A 20,391-nucleotide genomic window follows, 5' to 3' on the forward strand; every position below is an offset into this window, starting at 1 on the left:
CTCAAGCAATCTGCTCCTTTGAGTTGGCATCATGGCATCCAGAAGCTTTCCTCCAGGCTCCGGATACCTTCTCCGATCATGGTGCCAACAATTCCTTAAGGCACTAATGAACAAATAACTAATGTAATCGACCACAAATTTTCTTCGACATCATAAAGCCGAGCTCCCCTACTTGTAATGGTTTGCGTCAGTGTTCCAGACTCCCTGGTTTTTTGTTTTTTTTCATTGGCACGACGGTGATGTTAACACTTTGATTTCTAGTGCGGTTATGATATAATATAATTAATAGGCTGCCGCTCAACGATTTAAATCATAACTGCACTAGAAATCGAAGTGTCAACATTACCGTCATACCGAAGAAAAAAAAAAAAAAAAAACAGGGAGTCTGGAACACTGACGCTAACCATTACCTCGACGTGTTTCGACTTATGAGTCACGTACAAGTAACGTGTGTCGACGTGTGTCAACGATCGTGTAACGTGCCTACAACTTATGGCCAGCGTATGCGGAACGTGTGTCATGCGCCGAGTACGTCGAGAAATTTTCAACATGCTGAAAATTTCTCAACGTACTCGGCGTATGACGACGTATGCCAGCGTGCTCTTAACGTATACAAAACTTACCCATAACGTATTCGACGTGTGCCAGCTTGTTTCTGCAAATTTTTCATCCGTCGACATATGCTGGCTAAAACGTCAAGGTGTGCCAGCGGCTTCACACTTCGATGTCTAGTGCGGTTATGGTTTGAATCGTCGAGCCGCAGCCTATTAATAGCCGACGCCACGTGATCGTCGGCAATACGCTGCCGCGCGATGCATAAGTTAGACTATCGTTGGGCATAGGTTGTGAATGCCGACAACACGCTCAGCATTCATTGGTATAAGTTATCTATATGTGATTGAAACGTTTTGTGTATGTTACTAAAACGTAAGGCATACGTCCAACACGTTATTATATGCCCAAAACTTAAAAAAGCATCAATAGTTCAGCGTACGCCAGCGTTTTACATACATTTTGATACCTTTCCATACGCTGGCTAAAACGTTAAGGTGTGACAGCCCCTTTAGAGAGGGCAAACTTCCACAAATCTGGAAGGACGCTGATGTGGTTCCTGCAACAAAGGAAAAGCCGGCTGTTCTCAAAAAGTTGAGACCAGTATCCCTAACTTCCCAGTGTGTGAAGGTGTGCAAGGGATTTGTTGCCAGATGGATGCAGGAAGATATTGTTATGGTTGTGCAGGTAGATGGAGGAATTTAAGAGGGAATTTAGGATTGAATATAATTGTTTGGTCGATGGATGTGCAGGAGACATCTCAATGTAATTAAGGAGGGAAACTGTGAGCTTAAGTGTTACGTGTCAACACATGAAGGCGGTGTGGGGGGGGGGGGTGAATTAGCTCAGCAGTAAGAATAACGTCCCCCAGTATGTAATCGCCCTCTGTGACTTTTCCAATGTTTTTATATTCCAAGATCGACAATAAGGGAGGGGACACACATCCCGAAAAGAACTACAAGCAAAGGTGCCGAGCAGGCAGAAGCCCTGCCCCCAAGGGTGACGGCGGGTGAAGTCACGCCTCTGAGGGTGATGATAGATGGACGTGACATCAGAAGTGAGCCGAGCAGGCAGAGGCCCCACCTTCCTGGGGTTTCGTGCGAGAAAGCCACGCCCGGGGGAGGAAACGGTGGTGAGGAGTGATGTCAGAGAGGAGAGTGGAGTTCAGGGAGAGCGTACGCACGAGGAGGAGTTGATTTCGGAAGAGAGGTTGAGTGCGGAGTGAAAGACTCATGTGGTCGAGAAAGAATGGAGTTAGGAGATCGCCGAAATGAACAGGGCTTTTTTGGCTGGCTTCCCTTCGATGCATGAAGAGGATGGCATGATTCTTGTATTCATGTCGAGGTGATTTGGCTCGCATGGCGAAGCAAGACTCCGGCCTTTACCTCTTGGTTGGGTCATGAGGAACGGACCCCAAGGCTCATGTATGTCAAATAGCAGGTCGATGAGGACGATCGACGCACGGGGCAACTGTGTTGGGTCTCTCAGCCTTGGTGTTGAGTGCCGCTCGCGAGTTACCTGGCGTACATTTGTCCTGCTATGAGAGAAGCAACTTGGCACCATTTTGCGCACGTCTACATGTGCTGGTGGAGGTGCCTCGATCCCGGGATTAAACCAAACCATGTCGACCCAAGCAATCTGCGGAAGCGTTATCCAGTACTCAGTCGTTATGCCTTCCATTTCAGTTTCCCCTTTAGTGGAAGAAGCTCAAATGAGCTGAGATCCTCGTCCTCTGAATGATGACGTCATAAAAACGAATATGACGTCATTGTGATGTATCAGGTTTGCAATGAATTATCTGTGCTAATGCCAGGCTTAATTCCCGGAAACAAAATTCAAACAGCTTGCCTAGTTTCAGAGATAATGGTATTGGCGATTTCCATAAGCAGCGATATTATGACGTCAACTTTTTTTAAGGAAGAATTTCCAAAATCGGAGATGGTTACTGCCTGCGCGTGGGCTTTCTGCATAAACATGGCAAGTTTCACGAAGATCTGATGAAAACTCTGGGTTGTGAAACAAAAAATGTCAAAAAATAGGAATGACGTCATAAAAGTTGATATGACATCATAGTGATGTATCATATGTGCAGTAATTCATATCTGCTAATGCCCTGTTCGAGTCCCGCAAACAGAATTCAAAAAGCTTGCCGAGTTTCGGAGATAATTTTTAAGGCGATTTCCATTCGTGGAAATATTTTGACGTCATAACTTTTTTGTCGAGGAGGAATTTTCAAAATCGGAGATCGTTCTTGTCTGCGCAGCGTATTTTTACATATATATGCCAAGTTTCAGGAAGTTTTGTTTAAAACTGCAGGCTGTGAAATAAAAAGTCCACAAGAAGAAGAAGAAGAATAATAGAGAAGAAGAAGAACGTGAGTAAGACTGAGAGATCCTTCACGAGGATCGAAAAACATGGATTATCAAATATATATATATATATATATATATATATATATATATATATATATATATATATATATATATATATATATATATATATATATATATATATATATATATATATATATATATATATATATATATATATATATATATATATATATATATATATATATATATATATATATATCGAACGGTTGCAGCTGAGAGCGGTCACGGGCCTTGAGAAGGTCAGAGCATGTTAAGGCCTCAGGCCTGGAACAATTTCTCTCCTGAAGTGATGGTGTTGGTGGTGGTATTGGTTGATGTTGTTGTTGTTGTTGTTGTTGTTGTTGTTGTTGTTGTTAAAGTAATATTGAGGTAAAATTTATTTTTTCGGATGTGATCCTATTCTTGGAGGTGTTATTGTTGTTGTGAAGTTTATGTTGAGGTAATATTTATTTTTTCGGATGTGATCCCATTCTTGGAGGTGTTGTTGTTGTTGTGAAGGTAATATGAGATAATATTTATTTTTTTGGAGGTGTTGTTATTGTGACGGTAATGTGAGGTAATATTTATTTTTTTGGAGGTGTTGTTGTGAAGGTAATGTGAGGTAATATTTATTTTTTCGGATGTGATCCTATTCTTGGAGGTGTTATTGTTGTGAAGTTTATGTTGAGGTAATATTTATTTTTTCGGATGTGATCCTATTCTTGGAGGTGTTATTGTTGTTGTGAAGTTTATGTTGAGGTAATATTTATTTTTTCGGATGTGATCCCATTCTTGGAGGTGTTGTTGTTGTGAAGGTAATATGAGATAATATTAATTTTTTTGGAGGTGTTGTTATTGTGACGGTAATGTGAGGTAATATTTATTTTTTTGGAGGTGTTATTGTGAAGGTAATGTGAGGTAATATTTATTTTTTCGGATGTGATCCTATTCTTGGAGGTGTTGTTGTTGTGCAGGTAATGTGAGGTAATATTTATTTTTTTGGAGGTGTTGTTGTTGTGCAGGTAATGTGAGGTAATATTTATTTTTTTGGAGGTGTTGTTGTGAAGGTAATGTGAGGTAATATTTATTTTTGCACATCGGATCGTGTCCATTGGTGGTAATAAAATCCCACAAAACCCCCCTCATGTATTTGATCCAATAATGTAACTCGTGGAAAATTGAATGGGAGAACCACAGAATAAGATATGACAGTTTAACGAGCTATCAGTGAAAAAGGTTGAAAACCACTGTTTTACTTCATAGTTCATGGCAGAAAGGGTCACCACCTACAATGTGTTGTGCCTCAGGGCCTCCACCACCATAAATCCACCACTGTTGTGAATGCCAGACGATACGAAGGAGTTCTGGAGTTACGGGTTGCTAGGCAACGTTAAGAAGCATCGTTGGTGGTTTTCACTCGAAGACAAACGATAAGGGGGCGGAGCTTATGAATCCAAATAAGGACATAACGAAAGTGATTGTTCGTCATTCGTGAAGTTGCTCTGTGGATTCTCGTTGTGAAGCGCGGACAGCGGACCAGAGTGCTCATCATGGTGAGTTCATGTCTTTCCTTTTTCTTACAATTTGATCGAATTTATATCACGAAGAATCGTGTAATAAGATGCCACAGAGATCTGGGTTCAATTCCCGACTCGAAGGAAAACTTTCGGATTGGTGCCTTTTGGGGACACTGGACATCAGAAGAATGGTCGTGCCTCCTTCCCTCCCACCGTAATGATACAACACCTGCAGCCCCCAACTAACTCCACACTTGGTATCGATGTAAAATAACACCTCATGGAGATCATATTAATTTATCATCCCCGTTCATGGACATCGTGTCACCGAGTTATTCACAGTTTTACATTTTCACCACTTTCACGTTTTGTTAAAATCGAAACGATCAAACACAAATGGTGATGTCATTGGCAGTTCCCCTGTCCTTCTCAACAAAGCGAGCTTACATCAGGGGCCATATACATATGACATATGAAGCTGGGTCCCAAATTATTCATCTCACCTGGAATTCAGTCAGGTCCACCTGCTTCTGCAGTCGGTCCATCGACCGAGGAAGTTGTGACCGCCTTGAGGAGTGTTTCAAGTGCCCTATTTGACTCGGAGCACTTCTGCGCCCGATCGAGAGCCCGAGCCTGGTCGACAGCTGTCGTTAGATCCGACGTTTTATTCTCGAGGAGCCGTTGGCGCATGACGTGAGACTGCAAGGCACTTGTGAAGGCATCCCGGATACACTCCTTGTACGTCTCATCAGTGATTGCCTTGTAATTACAATCTCCACTCAAATGCTTCAATTTATGCAGGTATTCATCAAGAGTTTCGCCAGGTTGCTGTCATTGACTCGCCAATGGATGCCATGCATGGATTTCATTGTTTGCTCTTACGTGCATGTTTGGTGGAGTCTGTATCGCAGTGTCGTCGTCTTCGTCGTCAGCAACATACTCATACACACTTGGAGCAACATGGTTTATGAGCATAGTTAACTTCTCGGGGTCTTGATGCTCAATTGCTCTCAAGAAGTTGTCAAATGTCTTTGATCAGTGGTTCCATTGCTTGGTGGCATTGCTCGAGTTTGGGTTTGTTTCAAACCGTTCAGGATGTAAGATCTTGTCCATTATGAAATTCTTGCTCAATAAATTGTGATAGCCAGAGGGTGGATTGACAAGGCTGAATCGTTAGTTCGTTCGATGAAGGCTTTATTCAGCCAGAACAGGACAACCTGTAACAACGCAGATGTATCGCTAAGCCCAACATCTATCTATAATTCCAGCAATCTGTGTGTGTCTGTCTGTTTGTCTCTCTGTCGATCTGTCTGCGACCGCTGTTTCTCGACGACCGCCGGTCCGATCTCATTGAAACTTGCCAGGAATATTGCCCGGACCCACGGATGTTGCTTTTCGAGGTTTGATATCGATCGGACGAGCGGTTCCCAAGTTACGGCCATTTATCTGTCGACCAATGACAAGACACGGTGCTGTGACGTCACGAATGACGTCACAATTAATGTTTATTTATTTATTTATTTATTTATTTTGCACGACCGACGGTCCGATCTGATTGAAACTTGCCAGGAATATCGCCGGGGCCCCGCGGATGTGCCTTTTCGAGGTTTGAGAGAGAGAGAGAGAGGGGGGGGAGAGAGAGAGAGAAGGGGGGGAGAGAGAGGGGGAGAGAGAGAGAGAGAGGGAGGGGGGAGAGAGAGGGGGGAGAGAGAGAGAGAGAGAGAGAGAGAGGGGGAGGAGAGAGAGAGAGAGAGGTGCTGTGCTGTATTTGGAGGGGAGTGAGGAAGAGAGAGAGAGAGAGAGAGAGAGAGAGAGAGAGAGAGAGAGAGAGAGAGAGAGAGAGAGAGAGAGAGAGAGAGAGAGAGAGAGAGAGAGAGAGAGAGAGAGAGAGAGAGAGAGAGAGAGAGAGAGAGAGAGAGAGAGAGACACAGAGAGAGACACAGAGAGAGACACAGACACAGAGAGAGACACAGACACAGAGAGAGACACAGACACAGAGAGAGACACAGACACAGAGAGAGACACAGACACAGAGAGAGACACTGCACATACTGGCACTCACCTCCTGGCACGCACCTACGGGCCCGTACTAGTATAACACAACAATAAAGAATAATAATTAATAGGCCCACCATTGTTCTCTATGCCATCACAAAAGACCGTTCAGTAGCTTTCTTGAATATCACAAAAGACAATGGGTAAAGGAAGGATACGGAAATACAAACTTTTCCACTGATGTTGTTCTCGTTGAACTATGGGTAATATAATCTGGGCAGTGGCGTACCTAAGGTATAGCAGGTATGGCACATGCCCTGGGTACCACTTGAAAGCGGGGGGGGGGGGGACGCCACTGAGCAGGAGTCGGTCTCTGTCAAGAATGGAATAATGAAGTTGAAACACGTCAGAGACGAAAGAAACGAATGGATGATGAGAACTTGAGAAACGCTGGGTTAACAGCCAAGGAGGAAATGGAAAGAGTCATGAAGGGAACACTCAACCGTCTTTACAGAGAAATGGACGAAAGGTTCGCTCGTTTGTCCGACACCAAGTTTGGGTTCCTTCTCGATGTCGAGGGACTGTGTTACGGCGCCGACAGTAACGATCTGAAAAGGGTGTGAAAATTTGGGCGATTTGTGCAGCTCTGATGTTGATGGACAGCAGCTATATGAGGAAATTTTAGATTGCAGAATGTTTCTATCAAGTCAGGCCATGCGAATATCAAGAACTGAAGATAGTTGAAGTGTAAAACTGCGCTGAGGGTGGAAAAGGAGGCCTAAGTGTGAGGAATCTGTGAAGGGGTAGAGCATCACCTGTGGTCAAGTGATTCTTGTCCTGCTTACAGAGGAATTTGCGCATTGCGTTCATCCAAGCCCATCCCTCGGTGTACTGCATTCAGAGCAGAGGGTGGTAGGCTCTTGACAAAGGAGTCCGAAGTGAAGGCCCGCTGGGCCGGCTATTTTGAGCAGCTGTACCAGTTGGATCGACCAGCTGTTAAGTTGGACATCAACGATATTACTATCTCTATTGCCAACCCTCCAATGAACTGTGATCCACCTTCATTTGTGGAAACACAGGCTGCGGTGAACCAGTTGAAATGGGGTAAAGCTCCTGGGACCTGTGATGTCCATGCTGAATTTCTTAAGGCTGGTGGAAATGCTGCACTCGTATCGTTGCATGCAGTTCTGTGCTCTGTCTGGAACACAGGCATTATCCCAACAGACTGGAAGAAGGGCCTTGTGTCCCTCTCTGGAAGGGGAAGGGTGATCACCAGGACTGCAACAGCTACCGAGGGGAGACGCTACTCTCAGTGCTGGGCAAGGGCATTGCTCGGATAATTCTTGATAGGATTCCCCACCATCTGCTTGAGCACCAGCACCCAGAGCAGTCGAGCTTTACCCCAAGGATTTCAACGATTGACCGTATCCTTGTTCTTCGGGTCCTCACCGAACACAGACGAGAGTTTTGGCAGGGGCTGCTTGCAGCCTGTGTTAATCTCCACAAATAGTTTGATTCAGTGAATCGGGATGCCCTCTGGAGAATTCTTGGTCTTCGTGGGGTGCCACCAAAACTGATCAATCTGATTTCTCATCTATATTCTGGTACTGAGAGTGCTGTGAAGTGTGGTGATACCATCTCTGACTTATTTCCGATTGTTACTGAAATTTGTCAGGGGTGTGTACTGGCCCCCACACTTTTCAGCACTTTTTGGAAAATAAATCAATAAAGATCATCGATGCGGTCATGTACCTCATGCCTTTATCAGACAAGCATGTTCCATATGAGGCTGTCTCCACGTTACCTGAGCAGAGGAGTGAAAAGATTCACCATTGAATATGTATATGGCCCTTCCTGTAAGTCAGGGAAATGTGAGAAATGCGGCAGAGAGACCCACGTGTATGTGTTGAGAGTTATAACAAGTCATTCACCTTGACCTTGAAGTTGACTAATACCTTCAGTAAGTCCAGTTAACCTGTGTGTGAAACACAAGGAAAGAAAAGAGCTGTGAATGTTTTTTTTTTGAATCAATCAGTTTATTTCTGTAAAAATTGCCCAATGAGGGACCATGCACATTTTCATGTCTAAAACATGACACAGGGATCCTGTCATGTGCCCAGGAAAGAGAGGACAAATACTCAGCAGACAAGCTTAAGGCAGCTCCTGATGGGTGAGACAATGCTATCGTCACTTATGCAGTGCAGAAAAGCATGAGATCCGGGACTTGTGCACATATCTCAAGTTAACTTGTAGTTACCAGACTTTCATTCTGCCATTGACAGTGAGATGATTCTGGAGAGAGAACCTGAGTTTCAACAGAAGTAATTCCCACTGCAACATTGACTGCAGCTCATACCGTTGATTGTTTCGTGATTTGAAGGTCACTCCATCATGGAGCTTGAATTTTGATTGACACGTGTTTTGTCAGAACAAACATTGATCATGAAAAGTAACTTTGTTTTTATTCTTGAATGTTTTCAATACACTGTTGAAGTGGAACGAAGTGAAGGTCAACATGTATTGATTCCCACATTTGTACTGCACTCACACCTTTATTATGTCTTTTTTCCAGGGAAGTTGTTTGAGTGCCAAAATACACGAGGCCAAAAATTTAAATCCAGAGAATTTGTCCACAAAAAAAAAGCGTTCTTGCCTTGGGTTTCTGAGAAATTGTTTTCGAAGAAAAAATCCAGCGGCAAAAGATAAAAAAACGGCTCCAGAAAAGCCAAAGAGCAAAAGGTCAGTCTTGTTTATTAAGACTTGTAATTGTTGATTTAATTTGTGCAATACTGGTGAAGCTCAAGGTTCACATTGTGGGGGGGTTGATGGTTTATGCCTTTACCACCTCTTCTCCAATGTTTTTCCCTCTTCTCTCTAAGTTCCCCAACCCGACTCAGCATCTCCAGGATGCATATGTTCCTCCAGTGACCCCATCCCGGTTAAACTTCCAAATTCCAGGCTGACTGCACACCTTAACTCCTTTCTACATCATTTCTCCCATCCATGGAATCGCCCTCCAGAGGCCGTTCTTTCTCACTCTTCTCTCCATGGTTTCAAGCAGACAGCAGACAGTCACCTCATGTCATGCCCCAACCTCACACATGATCTCGATTTCCCCCATTAACCCTTTCCCACCAAATCCTCTCCTCTAACTTGCTGATTTCAGTGTTTACAATCCCCTCCCCCACTCCCCCCTCCTCCCCTCCTCACTCTCTTATTCTCTTTCTCTCTCTTTCTTTCCTTTCCTGTTTGTTTATTTCCCTGAAGGTTGTGCCTAATTGTTGCCCCACGACTCCACTGTCAATTTAACCTTACGTTTGTTGAGAGAATAACAAAAATGTACACAATGACTGCCACCCTTTTCACCTTTCAGGAAAATGTTTCGATGTTTCTTCAAGAAGAAACCAAAAATGAAGGAAATGGTGTACAACGAGATTGTTGATTATCTTCTTGAGGAGATTGTTGACGAGATCCGTGCTGAAGTTGTTGATGACGACAGTGATGTGTAAGTGATGCTGCACTGACACTTTTTTGCCTGAAAAGTGTGACATAAATGAACAGGTTTAGTAATGCTGAATGAATGTCAAAACATTATTCCGACATTAATTCAACATTACCTGACATTAACTGCATTCCTCCATCTAGTTCATTGAAGCGAAGTTTTCCAAACCAGATCTGCTGTGTCTTACTGTTATATTTTCGGCCTTGTGTTTCTCTTTGTATTTTCGTCCAATTTTTTGTGTTAAACCATACCTTGTTGTGGTGTATTGTCGAATCTGTGTCCCTGTGATTGTCTGGGCTACTCACCCAGGCCTCAGCGAGTCGGCATGCAAAGTCGGTCTCCGCTCTGAAGCTGCGTGCCTCGTTCCACTTTCTTTCTCCCGAATATTGTCCTTTCAGCTTCCTCAACTTTATCCTATTTGCCCTCCTCGCTTCAAAAAAAAAAAAGAAGTAAAAAAGCAATCACAAAATCTTCGACCTGTAATTCGTTCATTACCTCCACCACCAAAGTTGGACAGAAGTTATGTTTTCATCCGTCTGTTTTTCTGTTTGTTGTTCTGTAAGGCCTAAGTCACATTTGGCTCGGCGGCCGTAGGGTCTACAAAATCTACGGCCACGAGCAATTATACGGCGGCCGCAGTATTTCCACGGTCACACAATGTAGCAGTCACAGCAGTCACAGCATTCACAGGGAGATAGCTAGGAAGGTACTTGGTGTGACATCTGGACAGAGGAAGGAAGATAAGGAGACTTGGTGGTGGAACGAGGAAGTACAGGAAAGTATAAGGAAGAAGGGGTTGGCAAAAAGGAAGTGGGATAGTCAGAGAGATGAAGAAAATAGGCAGGAGTACAAGGAGTGGCGGCGAAACGCAAAAAGAGAGGTGGCAAAGGCCAAGAAAAAGGCATATGACGAGCTGCATGAGAAGTTGGATACAAAAGAAGGGGAAAAGCATTTATACCGATTGGCAAGACAGAGGGACCGAGCTGGGAAGGATGTGCTGCAGGTTAGGGTGATAAAGGACGCAAATGGGAATGTGCTGACGAGCAAGGCGAGTGTGTTGAGAAGGTGTATGGAGTACTTTGAGGAGCTGATGAATGAAGAAAATGAGAGAGAGAGAAGGTTGGAAGAGGTGGAGAACGTGAATCTGGAAGTGGGGTGGATCAGTAAGGATGAAGTGAGGACTGCTATGAAGAGTGGCAAGGCGGTTGGCCCAGATGGTATACCAGTGGAGGCATGGAAGTGTTTAGGAGAAATGGCAGTGGGGTTGTAAACCAGATTGTTCAATAAAATCTTGGAAAGTGAGAGGATGCCGGAGGAGTGGAGATTAAGTGTACTGGTTCCGATTTTCAAGAATGAGGGTGATGTGCAGGGCTGTGGAAATTACAGAGGTTTAAAGTTGTTCAGCCACACCATGAAATTGTGGGAAAGAGTAGTGGAAGCTAGGTTGAGAGGAGAGGTGACGATTTGTGAGCAGCAATTTGGGTTTATGCCAGGAAAGAGCACCACTGATGCGATGTTTGCTTTGAGAATGTTGATGGAGAAGTATGGGGAAGGCCAGAAGGAGTTATATTGTGTGTTTGTGGATTTAGAGAAAGCTTATGATGGGGTGCCAAGAGAGAAGTTGTGGCATTGTATGAGGAAGTCGGGAGTGGTGGAGAAGTATGTGAGGATTGTGCAGGATATGTATGAGGACAGTGTGACAGCGGTGAGGTGTGCGGTAGGAATGATGGACCGGTTTAAGGTAAAAGTGGGATTGCACCAAGGATCGACTCTGAGCCCTTTCCTGTTTGCAATGGTGATGGGCAGGTTGACGGACGACATCAGACTGGAGTCTCCATGGACTATGATATTCGCGGATGACATCATGATCTGTAGGGAGAGTTGGGAGCAGGCTGAGGAGAGCCTCGAGAGGGGGAGGTACGCACTGGAGAGAAGGGGAATGATAGTCAGTCGGAGTAAGACGCAGTACATGTGCGTAAATGAGAGGGAGGGTGGTGGTATGGTGCGGTTGCAAGGAGTTGAGGTGTGGAAGGTGGATGGGTTTAAATACTTGGGATCAACTGTCCAAAGTAACGGAGAGTGTGGGAGAGAAGTGAAAAAGATGGAGGCAGGCAGGATGGAGTGGTTGGAGAAGAGTTGCAGGAGTGATTTGTGACAGAAGGGTAGCTGCAAGAGTGAAGGGGAAAGTATATAAGACGGTAATGAGACCTGCTATGTTGTATGGTTTGGAGGCGGTGGAACTACCAAAAAGACAGGAAGCGGAGCTCGAGGTGGCAGAGTGAAAGATGCTGCGATTCTCGTTGGGAGTGACGAGGATGGACAGGATAAGGGATGGGTATATTAGAGGGACAGCGCAGGTAGGACGGTTTGGAGACAAAGTGGGAGAGGCGAGATTGAGATGGTTTGGACATGTGCATAGGAGGGAAGCGGAGTATATCGGGAGAAGGATGTTGAAGATGGAGCCGCCAGGCAGGAGGAGAAGAGGAAGGCCAAGGAAGAGGTTCATGGATACGGTGAGGGCGGACATGTGGGTGGTTGGAGTGTCAATGGAAGATGTGGAGGATAGAGCGAAATGGAGACGGTTGATCCGCTGTGGCGACTCCTAACGGGTACTAGCCGAAAGAAGAAGAAGAAGAAGAAGAAGAAGAAGAAGAAGAAGACACAATGTAGCAGTCACATGTGTTTTTATTTTTTGGGTAGCCGCACGGGGTATTTTGAAATTGTGGAGACCGAAAACGTGGGGGTGCCGTACGGTCTTTGATTTGATGTCGCACGGTGACCTTAGGGCGTGACCCTGCGGCAGCCATATAATGTTCAAGGCAGACGCAAGGTCGCCTCAAGTTGCCCGCAAGGCAACCGCAGGGGGGCCCTAGGGCGGACGTGCGGCCAGACGGACGGTAACGAGTGGGTATATATACCAGCTCTTTTTTTACTGAAATAAAAATATACCAGTTCGGAATATACCAGAAAAACTGAATATACTAGAAATATAATATATATAACTGAATATACCAGTTCGGAGTATAGGCAAACACCTATACTCCAATCTCTAGCAGTCGCGCACGGTCGACGCAGACTGCCATGGAGGCCGTATGTAGGACGCATGGCGGGCATAGGGGAACCGTGCGCCGACCCTGCGTTGCCCGCAGGTAGTCACACAGACTGCAAGGCCACCATACGTTGAACACAGGGATGCCTTAGGACTACCCTACGGCGACCGTGGAAATAGTGTGGCCGCCGTAATTTTTTGAGGATTGGCAAAATTCATTTTTCATTGATAAGAGCCTACGGCAGCCGCACAAATAACGCAAGCCCACCGTACGCCCCACGTACGGTCGACGTGGAACACATCTACGTCACAGCTTGGCTTGTCGAATTGCTACGGCTAACGTAGAAATGAAAAAAGTTATAACTCCGTGCTATAATTCCACGGCGACCCCGACGGCCTGCAAAAGATAGCCATACGGCGTAGGGCCATCCTGAGGCCACCTCAGAAACTCTGCGGCCGCGCACGTTTCTGTCAATTCAGGGGGGGTACGGCCACCGTATCCTCGCAGTTGAGCAAATGTGACTTAGGCCTAAGCAGTATATCTCAAAAAGTTTTGGACGGATTTGGACAAAATTTGGTGAACAGGTTGGTGTGTGACAAGGATAAATTGATTATATTTTAGTGACAATCCAGAAACTAAAATTTTAAGTGATTCTTCACCATTGAGATATGGGGCCAAAAATGATATGCAGCGCGATATTTCGAAAAGTTGTGAATGAGTTATGACAGAACTAGGTGGATGAGTTGAAGAACAAACCAATTCAATTTTGGTTAGGGTCTGGATGCAGATCCAGTCTTTCAGTGGGATATAAAACTTTAACTGTTCAGCCTGGTGGAGGTATGTGCTCTTCTGAATGCCATTCTAGTTTTTTTTTATTGTTTCCTTGTCTCAATATCTCCAAACTGAATCTTGATTAAATGAAACACTTCTTCCTTTCGAAACTTTTTAAACATTTCCACATCTTTCACTTTCCATATTTCTCCATCAGGAACACCCTATGTATTCTTCTTTTTCTTCTTCACAAGTCACAAGACTTATTTCCGAAAACCGAAACACTCGTTTCATCAATCCTCATCCCATATCTTCAGCAACACTTAATCCACGCCTTGAGCAACCATTAATTTCACCTCAACAATGATGTCTGCATCCGCATATCCACATTGGAAATCTTGAGAAATCCAGTTTGCAGAGATTGTCTGCACATGACCATCAGTTCCACTTCACGTCCAATGACGTTGTCAAAACCCTCCATGTCATTACACTCCCCCACATCTCCGACATGCCTGTGTCCTCCTAGCCTCACTCCTTCTCTGTGTTCCCCTCTTCAGTATCCCTCCACTTCATGTCCCCTCTTTATGCATCCCCTCACGCGACCCCTCAAGCTTCCCCCGTCTCTCCACCCTCTCCCATGTTCCCCTTCGCCTTTCCCCCTTTCGGCTTCCACCTCCCGCACCCTGCCAGCATCCCTCCTGTCCCGCGCTCTGCCAGCATCCTTCCTGGCCCGCTCCCTGCCAGCATCCCTCGCGGCATCCTTCCCCATCCTGCACCGTCTCATCATCCTTCCCATCCCACACCTCCCAGAATCACTTCTGTCCCGCACCCTCCAAGCATTCCTCGCCCCGTCACTTTCCTTACTCCTTTCCTTATTCCTGTACAATGCCAACAGCTCCTTCTCCCCTGTCTGTAACTGTGTGGCCCTCACACATCCAATGAGTCAGGCGGGGGCAACAGCATTCAATCTGGCAGTGGCTAATGACAGGAAGCTGTGGATCTGGCAGTGGCTTCTACAGAATGATGGTCTCGGTTTTCGAAATACGGTTTGCATAAGCTTTGAATGTGATATAAAACAAAGCAGGTTTTTCCTGCAATAGCTGAATCAGTTCATGCTCAGCATGTTCTTCAGTCCAGTAGTTTGCTGTTTGGTTTGGGAAGGAAGCATGAGGCAGTGCTGCATTCTGATTGGCTTAGTGGGAAGTCTCGTAAGATTTTTAATCGTGGGAAGTTTGTGAAGTCTTGTCGTGAGGGCATCCGCACGAACTGACGATACGACTGCATTAGCAATAATCACGACCAGCCTCTCTCCATTATTTAATTAATTTTTCTGAAAGATTAAAGTCTGCGTAGATTTTATTGAGACTCCCTTTACAAATGCACTTTTAAAGACAAAATAAAAATATAATCTTGTTTCCATAGGTATTCGGCAAAGCGTCGACATTCCAAAGGCCTGCAAACACTTGCCTGTTTGAAAAGGAAAAGAAGAAAGACAAAAGAAAGACAAAAAGCTGCTTTTGAAAAGAAACGAAAAGGCAAGTTCTTTATTTTAATATGTACATTCTTCCACGACTGGTCTTGTGTCTTTTCAATAATAAGAATGAAGAATCTTACGAGAATTGACTCTGGCTTTACATCCTTGCTTATGTGTGCGTGCATGCTTGTATGACAATGCATGCACTCGAGGAAATTATTCAATGTTCCAATTTCTTTATTTTCTTTTTTTTCTTCTCCTTTTTTTTTTTTTTTTAAAACAAATTTTTCATTGCTTTCAAGACTAAAAATAATTGTTGTAAAACAGGATAAATGTGGAATGAAAACGTTGAAAATTAACTTGTTATTGTAATGTCTTGTCATTGCAATTACGTGCAGCACGTCAGCTTTTCCTTTTCGTACATTGATGACATTGTCTTGGAGGAACTTGTACATATATGCATCATATGCAGGACAAGAACATCTTCAAAGATAATAAATGTCAGTGTGTATATATCCGTCCTTCTCTCCAAAACTCCAAAATCATGAAACCCAGCGGCCCAAAACTTTGCATGCATCCGAAGGGAACTCTAAGGTAGTACGTGAGTGAAAATTGGGTGTTTGGGTTCAATTAAACACCCCTTTTGAAGATAATTTATGGGGTGCTCATCACGAAAAATCAAACTCACCAAGATGGCGGCATGCCGTAAATATATGGTCTATTTCGAGTTAAATTTCCTGTAAAATATGTGGCCAAGATTTTTAGCTTTTTACACTTCCTAATATTTTGCTTTCTATGACTGATATGGCTGAGCGGAGAACGCATTAATTATTTTTATCTTAAGTTTGTCATGCTTTTGTGTTTGTTTGAGTTTTCTTCTACTTTGGTCGTGTTCACATCTTGACTAATGGCTGAGGTGGTGTATTATCATTTTTACTGCTGGCTTCAAAATTTCGAAATTGTGAAAATTAAGCTCTTCATCTGTGCTATGACCTTATGATGATAATTCATACAATGATATTGTTGTTAAAACTTCTGTCTTTATTTGACACCATATTTGAAAAATAATGTGCTTTATAGTATTGGCTTATTTGTTGTTGAAAACAGTGCAATGCGTTATGAAGTTTTCACTGATAATACTGAGGAATGACATTGTTTCATCTCCACCAACAGAACACAGGAGGGCAGAGGACATATTTATGTTCGGCTTTAAAACATTTTGGAGGACAGGTCTCTCTCGGAAAATCGTGGTTTTCAAAGGGAATGCTGGATGTGGAAAAAGCGGTCTCCTCCATTATCTTTCAAGACTTGCAAAGCAAGTAGCGGCAGGTCTGGGATATTATCACATCAGGTATGTTTAAGCAAAATATAGGAACCAGGACTGTTGTTATAAATTTAAAGATAGAAATTTCCAATTGTTGAAGTTTCCAAAAGTATATCAGATTTGTGATAATCACACATTTGACTAAAATACATCACATAGGACTTTCAAAATGTTCAACAAGGAGTAACTCGCAATCATCTGAGACAAACCAAGGATTTTGGGAGTTTTTTTTCAACATTTAATTGGAGAAAAAAAATTCTCATTATTGCAGACAGTACAGTATTTGAAATATACAAACATTGGCATTTCTTGAGTGAACAGAAGTATCTCATCCTTGAACACTCCTCGTATGTTGTAAACTTCTCCCTTTACATTGTTAACTTGCCTCAACGAGAACGGCACCTGGTAAAGCGCATCCCTCTGCCAGGCTGAACAGTTTACGTTTTGCATCCCGCGAATAGGCTGGATCTAGATCCGGATTCGGATCTTCACGAAAATCCGATCAATTTCATCCTTGTCACACATTCAACCTGTCCACCAAGTTTTGTCAGAATCTGTCCGTTACCTTTTGAGATATCCTGCTCACAAACAGACAAACAAGCCGGTAGGCGGCCATGGGTCGCCGAGCATCCGATGACCTTTGACCCCTGACCTGAGTTAATCTAGTACTAAGTACTTACGAAATTGCAATCGAATCGGTTAACCCAGGTATGAGCAGGGGGGCTTTGAATGGTCATTTTTCCCGAACAATGCACTCATTGACCTTTGACCCTTGACTTAGCTGAGATAGGTCAATATGTCCTGAAGTAAAGTTGTATTACCCATTGAGTACTATGTACCTCTGAACTTTCATTCGTATTGGTTAACCCGATTCGGAGCAAGGGGGCTTTGAATGGTCATTTTGCCGAAAAATACTCATTGACCTTTGACCCCTGACATAGCCGAGATAGGTCAATATGTTCTGAAGCATAGTTGTAGTACCAGCAGGCTGGCACTCATTTTGCTCACCTCGGAAGGATGACAGGCAGAGTCAACCCCACCTGGTATTAATTCAACAGCCGAGTGGGATTTGGACTCAGGATCCTAGGATCTCAAGCCCACCACCATAACCATTAAGTCAACATCAGGCATCGAATGGGTCAAAGTGGTTTAAAAGGTCCAAACAGTCTAAAAGGTAGAAGTGGTCTACACTGTATGCTCCAACAGTAGTTACAGCTCTCATCTGGTCTATGGTGTCTGAATAGTCTTTGGGTTCTAAAATTTCTCAAAGGTCGAAAGGGTCTCGGGTTCTATTGCATTCTATATGCTCGACATGATTTTAAGGGTTGAAGGGTTCAAACAGGGTTGATATTATCTACAAGGTCTTAGGAGTCCCAAGGGTTTAAGGGGTCTAAGTGCTCTAAAGGGTGTAAATGTTTTTAGGCATCTAAAGGGTCTTCAAGGGTCTAAACATGAAAGGTTCTTAAAGGGATTGTCACAACCTCTTGCAGGTGGTTGCATTTTGTGAAGATCGGAGTAAAAATTTGACCTGTAGGCAATTGACATGCAAACAGACTGACAGAATAACAGACAAGACTAACCAATATACTGTACTTGCAAATAACAAACTAAAACGGCACTCTGGAGAGCACATCCCTCTGCCAGGCTGAACAGTTTACATATTGTATCCCACTGATCGACCGGATCTGCACCGGACTTTAACCAAAATCTAATCGCCTTGTTCTTGTCACCTAAACAAACTAGTCATCCGTCCACAACGTTTGGAGATATCGTGCTGTTTTTTTTTGGCCCAGTATCTCGATGCTGAAGAATCATTAAAAAATTCCCATATCCAGATCCAGATCAGGATCGTCACATAAATCAAATCGATTCATCCTTGTTACACACCCAACTTGACGACCATGATTCATCTAAATCCGTCCGTGACTTTTTGAGATATCCTGCTCACAGACAAACAAATCAGGGTGAAAACATCGTAAGCTTCTGTTCCTCGACATTAATATTATAACTTCTTCTTTCAATGGGTTCTGTTTCCAATATTGTATTGAAAGCTGGTACATATGATGGATGGAGGCTCCATTAACGTTGTGTGGTTTTTAAAATTTATTTATTTTCGAAGTTGACAATTTATGGCTTTTTCAAGTTCATCAAAAACATGCATTCACAATTCCCATTTCTGTGTGGTTTGTTTCTTGTCCTCTGTTTGAAACAGGATAAAATCGCTTGAGCTCGTGGAGAACTCCAACATGCTGATGGAAATGCACAATTTGTTGGCACATAATGAGCGCTTCTTCAGCACCCGAAGAGATTTAGTGCTTGCATTGAAGGTTCAGGTATGATGCACACCTTTTGATTCTGCTCCTGATTGAACTGTTGTAGTTTTTCTATAAAAACATGAAATTGTACAAAGGGCCCAGTAACTTATTACATTTTATTTTTAAAATGTGTTATTATTATAACAAATATATATATATATATATATATGTATATGTATATATGTATATGTATATGTATATATATATATATATATATATATATATATATATATATGTATATATATGTATATATATGTATATATATGTATATATATGTATATGTATATATATATATATATGCATATATATATATATATATATATATATATATATATATATATATATATATATATATATATATATACATACATATATACTGAAAAATGTGCTTGGCCGATATTGGCAATTTTTCAGGAACAAGCAAAGTGGCATCAGCATGATTACCGACTACCATACGTACTGCAGACAACCCGAAACCTTGAGTAGCTTTCACCCTTATTTTGGGGGAATTTTAAGAAACGAATTTTTAAAACAACGTTGCATTGCCGACGTTTCTGGGAAGATGTGCATAAACATTAATCTTTATCAACAGCTGCATATGACTGGTGGAAAAAATTTGGCTCCGTAATTTCGAAAATTCGTTAATACGGCAAACCGCTTGGAAATCGGGTGTCATCAAATATATTTTGCTTTGATACTCACAAAGGGAAACCATATAACTTTGATAAAGTACACCTGGTTCATATAAAATATCCGTCACGAGGACAAAGGAAAACGTGATCACTCACATGCTGCTGAGGTTAAAAGTTAAAACCTCCACCACCCATCATTATCATAAGATTAGGGATGAAACTTTGCCACCACAACACCTGAAACCAAGCATGCAGGTATGCGCACACACTCACGGATTATCCCTTTACCGATCCAAATCTACCCATATGTACCTTCACCTTGGAGCAAATGCCGACTGTACATCCTGAACGGAACACGAACTGCACCTCTATCGACTGGAGGGTGCTCGGAAAGTGACTTAAGCACTCAAGCAGGCACTCCAATTAAATGGTTGCTAAGGAACGGTTGGTAATGGCAGATACCCGCAAAAAAACTAAACCTCGGCGATTTCTGAACATTTATAGATTTCACTGCAGATTGAGTTATTTAGTCCACATGATCTGATTGTCCAAACTCAAATTACATTTCGATTACATACTTGGATTGGTCCGTGAGAGTTGATCGTGGAAAATCACATCATATAATGCATGAAATTGCTCCAAGCTCTTCCTTTGAGAACTAAAGGTCTTACAAAAGCGATGTATACAGCTATCCGTACGCATGTAGATGAGGCATTCGATGATGTGAATGAGCAAAGTGGAAAAAAAATGTATATTTTGACTGCTTTATCCTTGATAAACCATTGTGGCCTGTTCCAACTCGAGACATTGTTGAGCATGCCGAACAAAATGACAAATTAAGACCCCTGTGAGGTAACCTTTAGAACTCATCGAGAGCGAAGTATCGG

The 20,391-nt window shown here is 43.1% G+C and overlaps 1 protein-coding gene across 11 annotated transcripts in view; it reads left to right on the forward strand.

The window, feature by feature from the left end:
* The first annotated feature begins 4,251 nt into the window (after window positions 1-4,251).
* The window catches only part of LOC147034238 (uncharacterized), a 206,128-nt gene continuing 189,988 nt past the window's right edge, over window positions 4,252-20,391 (forward strand). For all 11 annotated transcript variants that reach the window (XM_085879018.1, XM_085879055.1, XM_085878990.1 and 8 more), the window contains exons 1-6: window positions 4,252-4,477; window positions 9,009-9,175; window positions 9,810-9,941; window positions 15,182-15,294; window positions 16,407-16,584; window positions 18,770-18,890. In XM_085879018.1, the coding sequence (XP_085735144.1) occupies window positions 4,475-4,477; window positions 9,009-9,175; window positions 9,810-9,941; window positions 15,182-15,294; window positions 16,407-16,584; window positions 18,770-18,890 (714 nt within the window). In that variant the 5' untranslated portion in view covers window positions 4,252-4,474. The remainder of the gene's footprint in view (window positions 4,478-9,008; window positions 9,176-9,809; window positions 9,942-15,181; window positions 15,295-16,406; window positions 16,585-18,769; window positions 18,891-20,391) is intronic.

The sequence above is a fragment of the Eptatretus burgeri genome, chromosome 1 (assembly GCF_056783735.1).
Source record: "Eptatretus burgeri isolate ZD-2024b chromosome 1, Ebu_testis_v1, whole genome shotgun sequence".
NCBI classification, from domain to species: Eukaryota; Metazoa; Chordata; class Myxini; order Myxiniformes; family Myxinidae; genus Eptatretus; species Eptatretus burgeri.